We start from the raw sequence: 17,046 nt of genomic DNA on the forward strand, positions 1-17,046 counted from the left end.
GACAGTTACAGTGTCGCCATGGAGACGGACACAGTGTCGCCATGGAGACGGACACAGTGTTGCCACAGACTTGGCGGAACAACATTTTTAGTTATGAGGCAGCCGCACTGTAATGCTGATACATGTCTTATTGACCAATCAGAACTACTGTCATGTTTGGTAGAATGAATGAATGAATGAATGAATGAATGAATGGACGGATGGATGGATGATGGATAAATGGATGAATGGATGAATTAATGAATGGATGAATTAATGAATGAATGAATGAATAGATGAATGAATGAATGGATGAATGAATGAATGAATCATTGGATGGATGGATCAATGGATGAATGGATGAATGAATGTATGAATGATTGAATGAATGAATGGATGGATGAATGAATGAATGAATTAATGGATGGATGAATGGATGAATTAATGAATGAATGGATGGATGAATGAATGAATTAATTAATGGATGGATGAATGGATGAATGAATGGATGAATGAATGAATGAATGTGTGAATGGAGGAATGAATGAATGAATGAATGGATGGATGAATGGATGGATGGATGAATGGATCATTGGATGGACGGATGAATGAATGATTGGATGAATGAATGAATGGATGAATGGATGGATGAATGAATGAATGAATAAATGGATGGATGAATGGATGGATGAATGAATGAATGAATGATTGATGAATGAATTAATTGATGAATGAATGAATGAATGGATGAATGGATGGATGAATGAATGAATGAATGATTGATGAATGAATTAATTGATGAATGGATGAATGGATGAATGGATGGATGAATGAATGAATGATTGATGAATGAATTAATTGATGAATGAATGGATGAATGGATGGATGAATGAATGAATGAATGAATGAATTAATTGATGAATGAATGGATGGATGGATGGATGAATGAATTAATTAATGAATGGATGGATGGATGGATGGATGGATGAATGAATGGATGAATGGATGATTGGATGAATGAATGAATGAATCATTGGATGGACGGATGAATGAATGAATGAATGAATGAATGAATGAATGAATCATTGGATGAATGGATGGATGGATGGATGGATGGATGAATGAATGAATGAATGATTGATGAATGAATTAATTGATGAATGAATGAATGAATGAATGGATGAATGGATGGATGAATGAATGAATGAATGATTGATGAATGAATTAATTGATGAATGAATGAATGGATGAATGGATGAATGGATGGATGAATGAATGAATGAATGAATGATTGATGAATGAATTAATTGATGAATGAATGGATGAATGGATGGATGAATGAATGAATGAATGAATGAATTAATTGATGAATGAATGAATGGATGGATGGATGGATGAATGAATGAATGAATTAATGAATGGATGGATGGATGGATGGATGAATGAATGGATGAATGGATGAATGGATGATTGGATGAATGAATGAATGAATCATTGGATGGACGGATGAATGAATGGATGAATGGATGAATGGATGGATGAATGAATGGATGAATGGATGAATGGATGGATGAATGAATGGATGAATGGATGAATGAATGGATGAATGGATGAATGGATGAATGAATGGATGAATGGATGATTGGATGAATGAATGAATGGATGAATGGATGGCGTACCAGGTGCTGGGTTCTCTCTTCATCCACATGCTGTAGCCGGAGTCTCCTCCTCTGAAGGAGCTGATGCTGATCAGACCTGAGCAGAAACACTGTTAATGAGCCGTTCTCTCCTCCCGTCGTCGCCTCGGTAACGCCTCCTCACCTTCCCTGATCTTCTGTCTCATGTCGGCCGAGTTCTTGTCGATGTTCCGTCCCAGCACGCCCCAGCTCCTGGTTTTCTCCAGGTACTGGTACACCTGTAGGAGAGGGAGGAGCCCGGCAAGCTCCGCCTCCGCAGAGCCGGCCGGGAGGTTGACGAGCTGTCGGAGGCCGTCGGGGTCGTTCACGATGGACGCTGCTTCACCTGGAATCTCCCCTGGAACAGAAAGAAACATCCTCGTCTCGTCTCGTGTTTGATCTCATCTCATCTCATATATCATCTCATCTCATCTCTGATCTCTTCTCATCTCTGATCTCATCTCATATCTCATCTCATCTCTGATCTCATCTCATATATCATCTCATCTCATCTCTGATCTCTTCTCATCTCTGATCTCATCTCTGATCTCATCTCATCTCTGATCTCATCTCATCTCATCTCATCTCATCTCTGATCTCTTCTCATCTCATATCTCATCTCATGTCATATCTCATCTCATATCTCATCTCATCTCATCTCTGATCTCTTCTCACCGTTGACGGTCAGCATCCTCTCCACGTCTGTGTTGGGAACCATGTTTGCCGGTGGTTTGTTCTTCAGTTCCACGCTCATCTTCTCCGTTCCTACAACAGAACCGACGCTGATCATCTGACCTCATTACGTCATCAGTGAGGTCATAGCAGCCGCCGACGTACCGTAAACTCCCTGCGGGTCCAGGAGCCCGGCAGAAAACTGCTCCCGTCTCAGTCCTTCAGGCTGAAACAACAGGAACACGGATCAGAGCTACTTCACATCAACGCACTGAGCCAGAGTCAGGCTGAAGCTCTGCTCTGGAATAAAACTCTCACAGTAAAGTGTTTTCTATACATGTTGGCTAAACATCATTACATAAAATATTAGTTTAAAAGTAAATTAATTAAATCTGAACTGTTAATGACGTTATAACTGCACTTTAACACATATGATGTCGACAGTATTTATGAAATATTTCTTTTTATGGTTATTAATGGTGAACTGATGCGTGAACAGTGTCTGATGGAGGAGGTCGACCTACCACCACCCTCAGCTTCTTCTTCACGACGTCCGCCAGCCGACCGAAGGTCCTCAGGCTGAAGGTCAGGGTGTGTTCTCCGGGCTCCAGGCCCAGCAGCGTGAACGTCACCTTGCCCACCCCCCCTGCAGACAGGTGCTTCCAGGTACAGGTTGTGGAGTGCAGCTCATCGCTGAGGGGCCGTGAGTCCATCAGACAGATGGCCGGGCCGACGCTCAGCGTCACACAGTACTGAGGGAGGCGGAAAAAACTTCGTTTATACGTTTAATAACGGATGTAGCGTTTAAATACAACAAAGCCGTGATGTGTTGCTGCAGCTGTGACAGGTGAGAACCAAGATGGCGGCGGGTCAGTGCATTTTGTTTGCTTCATTCTTTTATCGTGTCAGTTAATATTAGATGAGTAACATAGCCAGAGAGAATCATGGGACATGTAGTCGATGTCTACCTTGACGCGGTCCTCCAGCTGGTTGTAGACTGAGCCGCTGAGCTCCAGCTGCTCTCCTCTGACCACCTGATAGGGCAGCGGGACGTCAACGCTGAGCGGCAGACTGACCGACACCTGGACCGGCTCAGCAACACAAATACCTGGACGACACAGTTTCATTCAACACAACGTCATCATCAGGCCGTAAGATAACTCACCCGGCCGGCGCCTGAGGACGTCCTTCAGACGTCTGCTAGTCGTCCTCCCCAGTGAAACCAGCAACATATAAGGTTTGTTGTGGTGTGAAACCATATTCATGGTGAAGCATGGAGGTACCAGCATCATGTTCTGAACCATGAATGTAGCTAGCGTGTAGATAGCTAGCTAGCTCTTCTTGCTGGTTTCAGTCTCTGCCATCGTCACCACCACGGTGGACCTGGCGGTAGGAACCAAAATGGTGGACGGTGCGTCCTTCAGGGAAATGTTGGACGAACTCTGGGTCAGTGGCTCCTCCCAGAGAGAAACACTAGAACCTTCCTGAAGACCAAAACAAACCTCACAGACGTCCTGGACCTCCCAGAGGTTCTACACACTATGACCAGTGATTCTCAACCGGTGGCTCGCAACCCAAATGTTGGTCGTAGAAAATGTTGAGAAATAAAAACATCAGCAGTGTCACCAGTTCACTGGCTGAACCCAGACCAGCTGAGAACCACTCACCACTGGAGAACTGGAGCCACCTGGTCTCTACGAGAACCTGCTCAAACGCTGCTTCCCAAGATCATTTACAAACTGGATCGAGAAAATAAACCACCTGCAGCAGTGACTTGTGGAATAAACATGTGGGAGATAAAGAACCTCACCGTTATGGAAGACGCCGACCGCCTTGATGTCCCAGGTGGTCAGAGAGTCTGGCAGCGTTTTACTGAGCGGCGTCAGGCCGGATCTGAAGACGCACAGAATAATCACAACATTGCGTTAGACGACCAGGACCACGCGGGACAAAAGATGACAGATTTACCTTCAACATGCACTTTGAGAAACAAGTCAATGATAATAAAGTGGATCTTTAGAGACGATAACAACCAGATCAGATGAAAACTCCAATAAAATAATGTGCAGGCTGTTGGATGAAGTGGTGAAATTAGAGGAATCTCTTCCAGCTACAAACACGGTCTAGTTCTCAGTATCAGGACAGTTCCAGGAGAAACCACTGGAGACTGGAAGAGGAGGCTTATTTAATAAACATGTAAATAAATAACTAACAGCACAAATAATAAGTAGCACAAACAGCAGTGGCCATAACACTGTTCCACAGTCCCAAGTTTCACCACTTCATCTAATGATATTTCAACTTCTTTCTCAACGTTTTGACTTTCTTCTCAAAGTGCATGATGAAAATAAATCTACTGCTAAAAGAAACAGATTAGCTATTAATGTTAGCTTTATACAAGTTATATTAAAGTAACGGGTTAGCTAGTTAGCTAATGGGTTAGCTAACTAGCTAACCCATTAGCTAAAAGTAATGAATAGCTAGCTGGAAGTAATGGATCATACAGTTGAAATAGTTTCACCTGACCGGATGAACCTCCCACAACCAGCTCTCTGGAAAGTAGCTCCTCACCAGAGATGGAGCCTGGTCGAAGTTGGGACCCAAGTCTGAGGACAAATACAGGACAGAGCTGAGAGACAGAGACAGAGACCGGGACGTGAACCTCCTGGTCCTGGACAATCTGCAGGTTAAAGGCTCGAATACATGTTCACGTTTGTTTAAGCACAAGGAACCAGATATGGGACGTTCATTCATCTGGATTCAACTCAGTTATGTCCTAAAATAACACTCCAAGTATTTCAGTGAGTGACCTATAAACGTTTAATCAGTCACTGATTAACTCTGATTAAATCTGTTGAGACGTGTTGGGACCAGACAGCTTCCCTCCAGACTGACCGTGGCGTCCCAGGATCAGCGTCTCATCCTGGTCCAGTTTCTCCTGGGTGAACTCGCAACACTCTCTGAAGGCGTCTATGCATTTCTGAGGCCGATTCCTGAGGGACTGTTCAGCAAACTGCTGGCAGGTCAGGATCTTTGGGAGGTAGTCCATCCCCAGCTCACAGCACGGCTTTGCACGACCATAAGTCCGGGCTGCAACACAAGCACAGAACAAAAACACTTTAATAGTTCAATAAGAGAGGGATGAGCTCAGACTCCAATTAACTGGATGTATTAAACCCTAATTAACCGATGTATTAAACCCTAATTAACTGGACATATTAACCTCTAATAAACTGGACATATTAAACCCTAATAAACTGGACATACAGGTGAAGGTGTGACCAGGTGACTGGATGGATAAAGGCTGAATCTGGTGGTTTGTACCTTTCTCTTTTTTCTGCTGCTCAGTCACAGCTCGTCTGGTTCGGACCACGGCTTCACACGCCTCATCTGCAACACACGTCACAAACCAGCCAATCAGGGCCCTCCATCACAAACCAGCCAATCAGGGCCCTCCATCACAAACCAGCCAATCAGGGCCCTCCATCACAAACCAGCCAATCACAGTGACTATGGACGTGTGGACGTGAGGACGTGAGGACGTGAGGACACCTACTGCTGGAGGACGGCATGGCGTTGGCGTTGGTGATGAAGGTGAGGCCGGCCAATCGGAAGACGTCTGCGTTGTCTTTGCCCCCGCCCCCTCCACAGCCCTGGTCGCTGCGCTCGATGTGACGCAGGACCTGCGGCACATGACCTCAGAGCGTTACCACGGAAACAGCAAGGCAGCGGGAGGGAAGGGGCGGAGTCAAGGAATTTCTCTGTTTACTGTTCAATGAAAACCAATGTTACCATGGCAACGGGGTCTTTGTAGGTGGGCCGCAGGACAAAGAGGGCGGAGTCTACGGCCGACAGAGCCACCAGACCGTTCTGATTGGTCCTGATGTCCAAGTTGAGCTTTTCCTTTGGTTTGGAGCTGATTCTGGAGAGTGTGACAGAGGTCTAACACACACACACACACACACACACACACAGTGTTACTCTCTCCTGTCAGTGGTCATAATGTTGTGGCTAATCGCTGTGTAGATATTACTGACTGTCCTTTGATTATATCGACCTCAGACAGAGAAACTTTTTGCTAGTTCCACACAAACAATGTGAACATTTTATTCTGAGTTACTGGTCATTTTTTAATCCCAGTAAACGCGGTAGGACGTGTCCACCTGTTCTACGTCTTCATCGTGGGACAGGGTCTTCATGTGAAGACATTGACACTAAGTCAGTTTTTACCTGGAGTCTGTTGACACAGTGATCGGTGACGTCCAGCCAGATGGAGTCGGCCACCAGCTCGGAGACGCCCTCCCCGTGCACGATGAAGTAGGCCAGCAGCCGGATGGACGGCACCATGGACGCCGTCACCATGAAGTTGATCGTCTGTTTGTTGTCCGAGCTGGGGACGAACGTGTGGATGCCGAAATGGACGATCTTCCCTTTAGAGAGGATCTGAGGACGGCGGGGGACAGCAGAGGTTACTACGGCAACGGGACAGACAGCAAAGACTTCCTGGAGCGGCGTGTCCTCACCAGGTAGCTGATGGACTTGAGGGGCAGGTAGGAGGGCATGGCCAGGTACACCTTGACCTGAGCGTAGCCTCCCACCACCAGGCCATGCTCCTGCATGGGGGGGTCGATGTAAAGGTAGCGATGGTTGGGAGAGTGGTAGGCTATGGCCTCCAGAGTCAGACTGGCCTGGCTGGAGGGGGGCAGGGAGGGGTCGTCCGTCTCAAACTGACAACAACAAGTAAACAACAAGAATGATGCAAACACACGATGAAACAAAAGGCTCCACACTCTAATCTGTGGTAGGAACTTCTTCAGCTTTGGTACCAAGCTTCTATACTGTCACACAGTTAGCCAAAAACAGTTAGCTAAAGAACAGTCAGCTGAAAACAGTTAGCTAAAGAACAGTCGGCTAAAAACAGTTAGCTAAAAAAACGGTCAGCTAAAAACAGTTAGCTAAAGAACAGTCTGCTAAAAACAGTTAGCTAAAAACAGTTAGCTAAAAGAACAGTCGGCTAAAAACAGTTAGTTAAAGAACAGTCGGCTAAAAACAGTTAGCTAAAGAACAGTCGGCGGAAAAAACAGTTAGCTAAAAAACAGTTGGCTAAAAACAGTTAGCTAAAGAACAGTCAGCTCAAAACAGTTAGCTAAAGAACAGTCGGCTAAAAACTGTGAGCTAAAGAACAGTCAGCTAAAAACAGTTAGCTAAAGAACAGTCGGCTAAAAACAGTTAGCTAAAAAAACGGTCAGCTAAAAACAGTTAGCTAAAGAACAGTCGGCTAAAAACAGGTAGCTAAAAAAACGGTCAGCTAAAAACAGTTAGCTAAAGAACAGTGCTAAAAACAGTTAGCTAAAGAACAGTCTGCTAAAAACAGTTAGGTAAAGAACAGTCGGCTAAAAACAGTTAGCTAAAAAAACGGTCAGCTAAAAACAGTTAGCTAAAGAACAGTCGGCTAAAAACAGTTAGCTAAAGAACAGTCGGCTAAAAACAGTTAGCTAAAAAAAACGGTCAGCTAAAAACAGTTAGCTAAAGAACAGTCGGCTAAAAACAGTTAGCTAAAGAACAGTCGGCTAAAAACAGTTAGCTAAAAAAACGGTCAGCTAAAAACAGTTAGCTAAAGAACAGTCTGCTAAAAACAGTTAGCTAAAGAACAGTCAGCTGAAAACAGTTAGCTAAAAAACGGTCAGCTAAAAACAGTTAGCTAAAGAACAGTTGGCTAAAAACAGTTAGCTAAAGAACAGTTGGCTAAAAACAGTTAGCTAAAGAACAGTCAGCTAAAAACAGTTAGCTAAAGAACAGTCGGCTAAAAACAGTTAGCTAAAGAACAGTCGGCTAAAAACAGTTAGCTAAAAAAACGGTCAGCTAAAAACAGTTAGCTAAAGAACAGTCGGCTGAAAACAGTTAGCTAAAATTCAATTACCCAAAAAACAGTTAGCCAGAAATTCAGTTAGCTAAAAACGGTTAGCTAAAAAAACGTTAGCATGGTAAAGTGTTGCATCTGTCGGGGTTAAGTAGAGTAAAGTAATAAAGTGGATAAAATGGATAAATTCCTGCCTCATGAGGTCGTGTAGATTCATCACTGTAAATAATTCTAGTAAAAACTCATGAGTTGGTTCCAGTTCTCTGTTCATTTACTGTTAGTGGAACTTAAATAATCTAAATTTAGTTTAACATTATAGTAATAATATTAGTTCATATAAAGAATTTGTTAAAAATTTTATTGACTTTGCACTAAAAAAATGTAAATATTGAACACAACAAGTTATGTTCAGACAAGGCCAGAGGTTTGGTGGAGGCAGCCATCTTGTTTTCAGACCCCATACCTTCAGCACCGCCCTCAGTCCGCCTGTGGGCGTGTTGCAGAGGAAGCTAGCCCGGCCGTCCGGTCTGGTCTGGGACCTCAGAGGACAGGACAGGTCTGACGTCGCGCCTCCTTCTGTGAACAGCTGCTGCTCCAACACTCGAACAGGGACCCGGCTCACGGGCTTGTCCAGGTGATCCTTCACCACCACCTGCAGAGACCGAGATGAACCAGGACACTAATTCTGAGCAGCCTGAGCCCCCTCTGATTGTTATTATTATTATTATTTTATTATTATTATTATTATTAGTATTGTTGTTAAAAAATAGTTGAAATAAAAATATTGACTCATATCAACCACATAATTGAAATGCTCAGCGTGACGTTGACCTGGATGTAGTAGGGGAGTCCGGGTTTGATGAAGGGCGGCGTGGACACCAGGCTCAGGCGGTACGGAGATTTAACGAACTTCACTGAAGTAAACTCTGACTCCTGAGTGATGCCACCTGAGAGACCAGGGGAGGGTTAAACGTGTGGGGACGAGGACAGTGACGGGGACAGAACTGGGACGATGACAGGGGACAGGGTGGGACGAGTACGGGGGTCTACCTGAGCGCTCCTCCAAGAAAATAGCTATGTACAGGTACTTCCCCACCACACTGGTAAAGTCTTTCGGTGGATCGTGTTTGGACAGAACTTCCTCCATGTTGACCGTCACGTCCACTTCACCTGCTGAGGACAGCTGAAGGACACACACAATGTCAGACTACACACCGTTAGCGTCATAGCACATAAAAAGTGTACAGAAAACAGGTTAAAACAGATGAAAAAAAAACTGTTAACTAAAGAACAGCTTAAAATGGTTAAAAACAGTTAGCTAAAAAAAAAACAGCTAAAACAAAAGATAAAACACGGTTAAATAACAGCTTAAAATGGTCAGATAAAAACAATTAGCTAAAAATTGGCTAGTTCAAAAAAAAGTTAAAAACAGTTAGCTAAAAAAAACCCCCGCTAAAAACAAAAGATAAAAAACAGTTAAATAACAGCTAAAAACGGTTAGATAAAAACAATTAGCTAAAAATCAGCTAGCTAAAAAAAAGGTAGCTAAACCAAAGCAGCTAAAACAAAAGATAAAAACAGCTAAAAAAAAAAGTTATGAAAAAAATGGTTAGCTAAAAAACAGCTAAGAAATGGTTAGCTAAAAAACAATTAGCTACAGAAAGCAAAGAAGGCATCTAAAGATCAGTTAGCTAAAAGACAGCTAAGGTTAGATATTTAACTGTGTTAGATAAAACACAGTTAAATAACAGTTAAAAGCGGTTGGATAAAAACAGCCAAAAATGGTCAGCTAAAAAAAATGAGCTAAAAACGGTTAGATTAAGAAACAGCAGCTAAAATGTCAGTTAAAAACTAGCTAAAATGGTTAGCTAAAAAAAGAGCTAAAATCAGTTAGCTAAAAAAACAGCTAAAATCAGTTAGCTAAAAAAAACAGCTAAAACAAAAGATAAAACACGGTTAAATAACACCCAAAAATGGTCAGATAAAAACAATTAGCTAAAAATTGGCTAGTTCAAAAAAAAGTTAAAAACAGTTAGCTAAAAAAAACCCCCGCTAAAAACAAAAGATAAAACACAGTTAAATAACAGCTAAAAACAGTTAGATAAAAACAATTAGCTAAAAATCAGCTAGCTAAAAAAAAAGGTAGCTAAACCAAAGCAGCTAAAACAAAAGATAAAAACAGCTAAGAAATGGTTAGCTAAAAAACAATTAGCTACAGAAAGCAAAGAAGGCATCTAAAGATCAGTTAGCTAAAAGACAGCTAAGGTTAGATATTTAACTGTTTTAGATAAAACAGTTAAATAACAGTTAAAAGCGGTTGGATAAAAACAGCCAAAAATGGTCAGCTAAAAAAAATGAGCTAAAAACGGTTAGATTAAGAAACAGCAGCTAAAATGTCAGTTAAAAACTAGCTAAAATCAGTTAGCTAAAAAAACAGCTAAAATCAGTTAGCTAAAAAAACAGCTAAAATCAGTTAGCTAAAAAAACAGCTAAAATCAGTTAGCTAAAAAAACAGCTAAAACAGTCAGCTAAGAAACAGGTAAAAAACGTATTGTTAAAAAAAGGCTAAAAATCAGTTGGAAAAATAATAATAAATGGCTAAGAATGGTTTTCCAGAACCTTAAAGTTTGCTAACAAAAAAAACAAAACAAGCTAAATGCGAGTTAGCTAAAAAGAGTTCGCAGGTGTTCCTCACGCCCTCTCTGATGACGTAGTTGGGGACGATAACCGGACGGTCTTTGCCGCTAACGTAGCCGTAGCGCAGGAGGACGATGCCGTCGGAGACCGGAGCCCCGTGCAGATACCTGCAGGTTTAACACGAACACGTTAAATCAGTTAAAAGCATCTGAATGAATCTAAAAAGGACACGAGGCCGGACGTGACTCACCTGGCTCTGACTTTGAAGTTGAAGCTGCTGAAGCTTCCATGACTGATGTAGTTTGCTTCCGGCTCCACCTGGATGGAGATGCTGGGAAGAACTGGCACAGGACGAAGTGGGTTCAGTGATCAGACTCCAAACAACCAGAATAAATCCTCTTCACTCTGTGAACTCACCGTATTCCTTCACTTCAAAGTCAGTTGTCGCGGCCGTGGTGAATTCACCGGAATAAGAGGCTTCGATGAACCAGACTCCGAACCTGGAACCACATGAGCATCAGCGCGTTCAGGAACCAACCGACACATGTTTAATATATGTGTGGACACGTCTTCCTTCCTGATGTTTGTCACAATGAAATGTTTCTTAAGAATGAAAAGTGTCAATTATTGATTAATAACCTGATTTGAATAACAAAGGAATTTATACAGATACATTTGTTAAATTTAAAGTTATTACTAACATTTGAGTTTGAATATAATATTCATGTATATTTTTTCTTCTTTAACTGTTATGTTATTTATTGTTCTTCGGTTGTTGGTGTGTTTGTATTCGTTTGACGAATGAAGGAACAAACAGAGGCAGGAATGACTCCGCTCCTTTACTTTGGTTTGATGGGGATCCTGAACGGGTTTTCCATGGACGGGATTCCGTTGTTCATGTCGACCATCTGCACCATGTCCACGATGACGTAGTCCGGGTCCTGTCAGGGACAAACGTTACTCACCTGAGAGCCAATCACAAAACGCTTCGAAACGAGGGGAAACAAGAAGCTTCAGTGGATTCTCACCCTGAAGACTAAGGAGACGCTGCGATTGGCCGGCCTCAGCTCCTGGTTCAGGGAGAACGCCCTCACTTTGACTGCAGGGACAACGGATCAGGTTTACGTTTTAACACAGACTCCTGGACTAAACGTTACCAAGGAAAACCTGGTGGAGACCATGTGACATTTCAGTTCCTGTCCTCATGAGAGGACAGTTCGCTAGGAAAAGGGTTACCTCGCTAAATAACGGTTGGGTTTTACTGGAAGCCCCAAACATGAAATAACTACTACTGTCACGGTAGCGTGGACGTGAATGTAAATGGGAGGGGCTCTCACCGGTCTGATGGGGGGTGTACAGCGGTTTGTCCGTCTGGATGAACAGGAACCCGTTGGTGCGACTGACGGCGATGGACTGATGCTTGTTGATCTCTGGTGATATCACGTGGAGGATCACATTGTTCACACTCTTAGGCAGCTTCGCCGGGTCCAACTAGAGACGCCAACGAGAAAGAGCTTCATCAACTCATCAACGTTTATTTACATGAACTAGCAGCCGTTAGCGCTTAGCTATGAAAAACCCCACACAACAGTTAGCAAGAAACAACGACAAATATGCTGTGATTTAACGAAGCAGCAGCTGTTTGAGTCATGAGGACATTTCCAGCTCGGGGACATGTCCTCAGAAATGGAGGACTGGTCTGGACCTAGTCTCACCCGGATCTTGGCGGCCGCCTGGTGCTGATTCTGGGCGTTGAGCGTCACGATCTCCTTGGCCAGGAGCACGTGATCGGAGGCCAGGGACGTCTTCAGCTCCAGGTAGACGGTCACATCATCGGTGAAACCAAACAGCTGCAGCACCACCGTCTCCACGGCGTCCAGCCGCAACGAGCGAGGCGCCGTGATCAGATACCTGACACACAGTGTTTCACACAGGGACCAGTGAAGCTACTGACACATGGATGATGGGTTAGCATTTAGCATTTAGCATTAAACCAATAGTCTATTAAATTAATGTTTGTCAGTGTTAGTTTGACTAAATATACAAATGATGAAATAACTAAAACTATAAAAGACAAAAATGACTAAAATGTGACTGAGAAGAGTTTCCTCTCGGTTTCCTTTTAATTTCCTCTACACAACATGAAGTACAATAGGTTGAAAAAACCAATACAGTTTGAATTGGGCCATTACTTGTCTTCTAGACCCCATCTCAACTAAGCTGCTCCAGGAGGTTTATCCATTAATTAATACCTCCATATTAAATCAGATTAACTTATCTTTATTAACAGGATATGTGCCCCAGTCTTTTAAAACTGCTGTAATTAAACATTACTTAAAAAACCCACTCTTGACCCAGATGTTTTAGCAACTATAGGCCAATTTCCAACCTTCCTCTTATCTCTAAAGTTCTGGAAAGGGTTGTTGTCAATCAGTTGGTTGATCATTTAAACAGGAATGGTTTGTTTGAAGAGTTTCAGTCAGGTTTTAGAGCTCATCATAGCACAGAAACAGCTCTGGTTAAAGTTACCAATGATCTCCTCATGGCTTCAGACGATGGACTTGTCTCTATACTTGTCCTGCTAGATCTCAGTGCTGCATTTGACACTATTGATCACAATATTCTACTACAGAGACTTGAAAGTGTGATCAAGATTACAGGAACTGCACTAGACTGGTTTGAATCATATCTGTCAGACAGATTCCAGTTTGTCCATGTAAACAACAACTCTTCTATATATACCAAAGCAAGCTATGGAGTTCCTCAGGGTTCTGTGCTAGGACCAATATTATTCACATTATACATGCTTCCCTTAGGCAATATTATTAGAAAGCACGGCATAAACATCCATTGCTACGCAGATGATACCCAGCTATATTTATCCATGAAACCAGATAAAACTAATCAGCTGGTTAAACTCCAAGCGCCTTAAAGACATAAAGGCCTGGATGACCTGTAATTTTCTACTTTTAAACTCAGACAGAACTGAAGTTATTGTATTTGGCTCTAAACATGTCAGAGATTCATTATCTAATCACCTGCTTTTGTTGGATGGCGTTACCTTGGCCTCCAGTACTACTGTGAAAAACCTTGGTGTTATATTTGACCAGGATATGTCCTTTAATTCTCACATAAAGCAGGTGACCAGGACTGATTTCTTTCACCTTTCGTAATATCATCAACATTAGGAACATTCTTTCTCAGAGTGATGCAGAAAAACTAGTTGATGCATTTGTGTCTTCCAGGCTGGATTATTGTAACTCGTTACTGTCTGGCTCCAAATACTCTTTAAAAAGCCTCCAACTGATTCAAAACGCTGCAGCAAGAGCACTGACAGGAATTAGCAAGAGAGATCATATTACTCCAGTATTAGCTTCTCTTCATTGGCTCCCTTTAAAATCTAGAATTGAATTTAAAATCCTCCTCCTTACATACAAGGCCCTGAAAGGCCGAGCTCCATCATATCTGAAAGACCTCATAGAACCAGACTGTCCCAACAGATCACTACCATCTCTAAGTGCAGGTCTGCTTGTGGTTCCTACAGGTTCTAAAAGTAGAATGGGAGGTAGAACCTTCAGCTATCAGGCTCCTCTCCTATGGAACCAGCTCCCAGTTTGGGTTCTGGAGGCAGACACAGTCTCTACGTTTAAGGTCAGGACTAAGACTTTCCTTTTAGACAAAGCTTATAGTTAGAGCTGGACTTAACCGTCCCTTAGTGATGCTGCTATAGGCCGAGGCTGCAGGGGGACGATGCACTGAGGACATGTCCTCTCCTCTTTGTCCTCTAATATCTTATCATTTATTTTCTATCTCTTATAATTTACTAACCACTGTGTCTCCCTCTCTCCCCTCCATCTTCTTGTGAGGGTCTCTGGTCTGGAGGCTGAATATCTGACCTGTGGAGTTCTAAGCTACATCTGCTGCCGTGGCCTCATCAACCAGCCCAGTCTTCATGGTCTGGAGTCTGTGTATCAGACCTGTGGAGCTCCATAAACTACATCTGTCCCAGTCTTCATGTCCTCCTCCAGGTGTCCACTCCTACCTAGATGAACTATTCACCAACCTGCCCATGATTCCTGTTATACTCACAAACTGTCACAGATCATCAGCTATGTGTTATATTACTAGATCCTACATGTTTCCTTCAGCTTGATGTTTGTATCTATGACAGAAGTTAGTTTATCTTGTTTCTCCTGTTCTTTTCTCTCTATCTTCTCTGGTTCTACCCGGCTGGTCTTCAGCAGATGGTTCCTCCATATGAGCTGGTTCTGCTCCAGGTTTCTTCCTGTTAAAGGGAGTTTTTCCCTCAGGCTGCTCTGGAGGTTTCAGGCTGGTTTTTGTGAAGCGTCTTGAGACGATTTGTGTTGTTATTGGCGCTATAAATAAAACTGAATTGAATTGAATTAGACCTGATTCTGGTTCGGTTCTAAGGGACTGGAGGAAGTTTAAGGTAAAACCAGCAGAAACCAGTTCCACACATGTCCCCTAACGTCTGGATGTGTCTCTAAACGCCTCCTGGACAAACCAGGACCATTTCTGTGCATTAGAAGATGAAGAATAAGAGTCGACTTACGATCTGGACTCAGCGTCCGTCTTCCCCCAGAGACAGGAGGCGCACAGGAGGAGCAGGAGGAGCAGGAGGAGGCCCAGCTTCATCCTGGAGACGAGGAGGAAACAGACTGAGCTCAGAGCTGCAGCAGCGGCTCAGAGTCGGACCTGGTTAGTTATTGATCAGCTCATGTTTTGGCTTCTTGGACCCACAGATCACAGGGCAGAGGAGGACGTCCTGCCGCTGTTTGTTCAGTCCCAAAGGTGAGTTTACTCAGCCGGGGTTTTCAGATCTGACACAACACGGGCGACTCTGAGGCTTCACCCTCTCACTGTAAAACACCAGGTTCTGGTCCTGGAGGTTCTCATGAGTTTTTAAAGTTAAAGACCCGTTCATCACATCATTCACGGTTCTAAGAAGAACCGCAAACTGAAGGGAGACGACACTCAGAGCAGGAAATGAATTGAGTGAAGCAGCTGTTGATTTATCGTCTGATCTGAGCGAAGGTTTCAGAGTTAAAGTTAACGAGTGGAGGAGCTGCTCATCACTGAGTTACTTTCTGTTTGGTTTTTAGCTCCGTCTTAAACTTCTGATCAGCTGACGAACCAATAAACTCCTCCAGTTATTGTAAGTCTTGTCTTTGAGGCAGCCGATGATTCGTCTCTTACCTTTATCTGGAGCCGGTCTGTTAGGAACTGATCCTCCTCCTGGACGGGATCAGGAGTCCGACGTCATTGGATCAGTTTACGGCTCCACATCAGCTGATGGAGAAGCCAGATGTTTACAGTCTGTTATTGACACAACAGGACTTTGACAGGATGAACCCGGGACCGAAGGGACCAGAGTCTGACGTAATCAGCTGCCAGTAAATCGGTAAAAAAAAAAAAAAATAAACAAAGTATAAGATGTTTGCTAACGCCTCTAAAATTTAGACTTTAAACCGTAATGCTGTTAGCATGCTAACGAGACAGCAGAGGACAGGTCAGTCTCAATAGCAGCATCACTATCAGCCTCATCATCATCAGCATTGATATGTAGCATGTAGCCTTGGTGGCTGTTAGCTTAGCATTGCTGTGTAGCATGTAGCCTTGGTGGCTGGTAGCTTAGCATTGCTGTGTAGCATGTAGCCTTGGTGGCTGTTAGTTTAGCATTGCTATGTAGCATGTAGCCTTGGTGGCTGTAGTTAGCATTGCTATGTAGCATGTAGCCTTGGTGGCTGTTAGTTTAGCATTGCTATGTAGCATGTAGCCTTGGTGGCTGGGTAGCTTAGCATTGCTATGTAGCATGTAGCCTTGGTGGCTGTTAGTTTAGCATTGCTATGTAGCATGTAGCCTTTGGTGGGCTACTGGTAGCATTGGGTTATGCATTGCTATGTAGCATGTAGCCTTGGTGGCTGGGGTCCTGGGGAGTTCCATGTGTAAATCTCCATCTTCTTCTGGATCGTATCATGAGCTCAGTGGTAGAATGTGATGACGTCCAGGAGAAATAAAATGTCAAATGTCAAAAGAAATAAAAAGGTTGAATTGTGTGTACGTTGCCTCCACTCTGCTGAGCTAGCTTTGTGTTGAGCTAGCTTTGTGTTGAGCTAGCTTTGTGTTTAGCTGTTATCTTTGGACCAGTTCTTATGTGGGGTTAGAATCTGATACTTTGTCTCCATCTAGTGGATTAATGTC

General features: G+C 43.2%; 1 protein-coding gene across 1 annotated transcript in view; it reads right to left on the minus strand.

The window, feature by feature from the left end:
- c5 (complement component 5) overlaps positions 1-15,562 on the minus strand; it is a 23,761-nt gene extending 8,199 nt beyond the window's left edge. The window contains exons 1-25 of the mRNA XM_047593015.1: positions 15,398-15,562; positions 12,540-12,735; positions 12,162-12,315; positions 11,853-11,923; positions 11,668-11,765; positions 11,242-11,324; positions 11,075-11,165; positions 10,883-10,991; positions 9,238-9,370; positions 9,019-9,134; positions 8,651-8,839; positions 6,851-7,054; positions 6,558-6,770; positions 6,120-6,269; positions 5,884-6,010; positions 5,652-5,717; positions 5,223-5,417; positions 4,849-4,933; positions 4,138-4,220; positions 3,296-3,435; positions 2,852-3,079; positions 2,493-2,553; positions 2,331-2,420; positions 1,801-2,013; positions 1,659-1,734 (exon numbers count right to left, since the gene is read on the minus strand). Coding sequence (XP_047448971.1) covers positions 1,659-1,734; positions 1,801-2,013; positions 2,331-2,420; positions 2,493-2,553; positions 2,852-3,079; positions 3,296-3,435; positions 4,138-4,220; positions 4,849-4,933; positions 5,223-5,417; positions 5,652-5,717; positions 5,884-6,010; positions 6,120-6,269; positions 6,558-6,770; positions 6,851-7,054; positions 8,651-8,839; positions 9,019-9,134; positions 9,238-9,370; positions 10,883-10,991; positions 11,075-11,165; positions 11,242-11,324; positions 11,668-11,765; positions 11,853-11,923; positions 12,162-12,315; positions 12,540-12,735; positions 15,398-15,480 — 3,254 coding nt within the window. The 5' untranslated portion in view covers positions 15,481-15,562. The remainder of the gene's footprint in view (positions 1-1,658; positions 1,735-1,800; positions 2,014-2,330; positions 2,421-2,492; positions 2,554-2,851; positions 3,080-3,295; positions 3,436-4,137; positions 4,221-4,848; positions 4,934-5,222; positions 5,418-5,651; positions 5,718-5,883; positions 6,011-6,119; positions 6,270-6,557; positions 6,771-6,850; positions 7,055-8,650; positions 8,840-9,018; positions 9,135-9,237; positions 9,371-10,882; positions 10,992-11,074; positions 11,166-11,241; positions 11,325-11,667; positions 11,766-11,852; positions 11,924-12,161; positions 12,316-12,539; positions 12,736-15,397) is intronic.
- Positions 15,563-17,046: the final 1,484 nt, after the last annotated feature.

Source organism: Mugil cephalus, chromosome 8 (genome assembly GCF_022458985.1).
Source record: "Mugil cephalus isolate CIBA_MC_2020 chromosome 8, CIBA_Mcephalus_1.1, whole genome shotgun sequence".
NCBI lineage: Eukaryota > Metazoa > Chordata > Actinopteri > Mugiliformes > Mugilidae > Mugil > Mugil cephalus.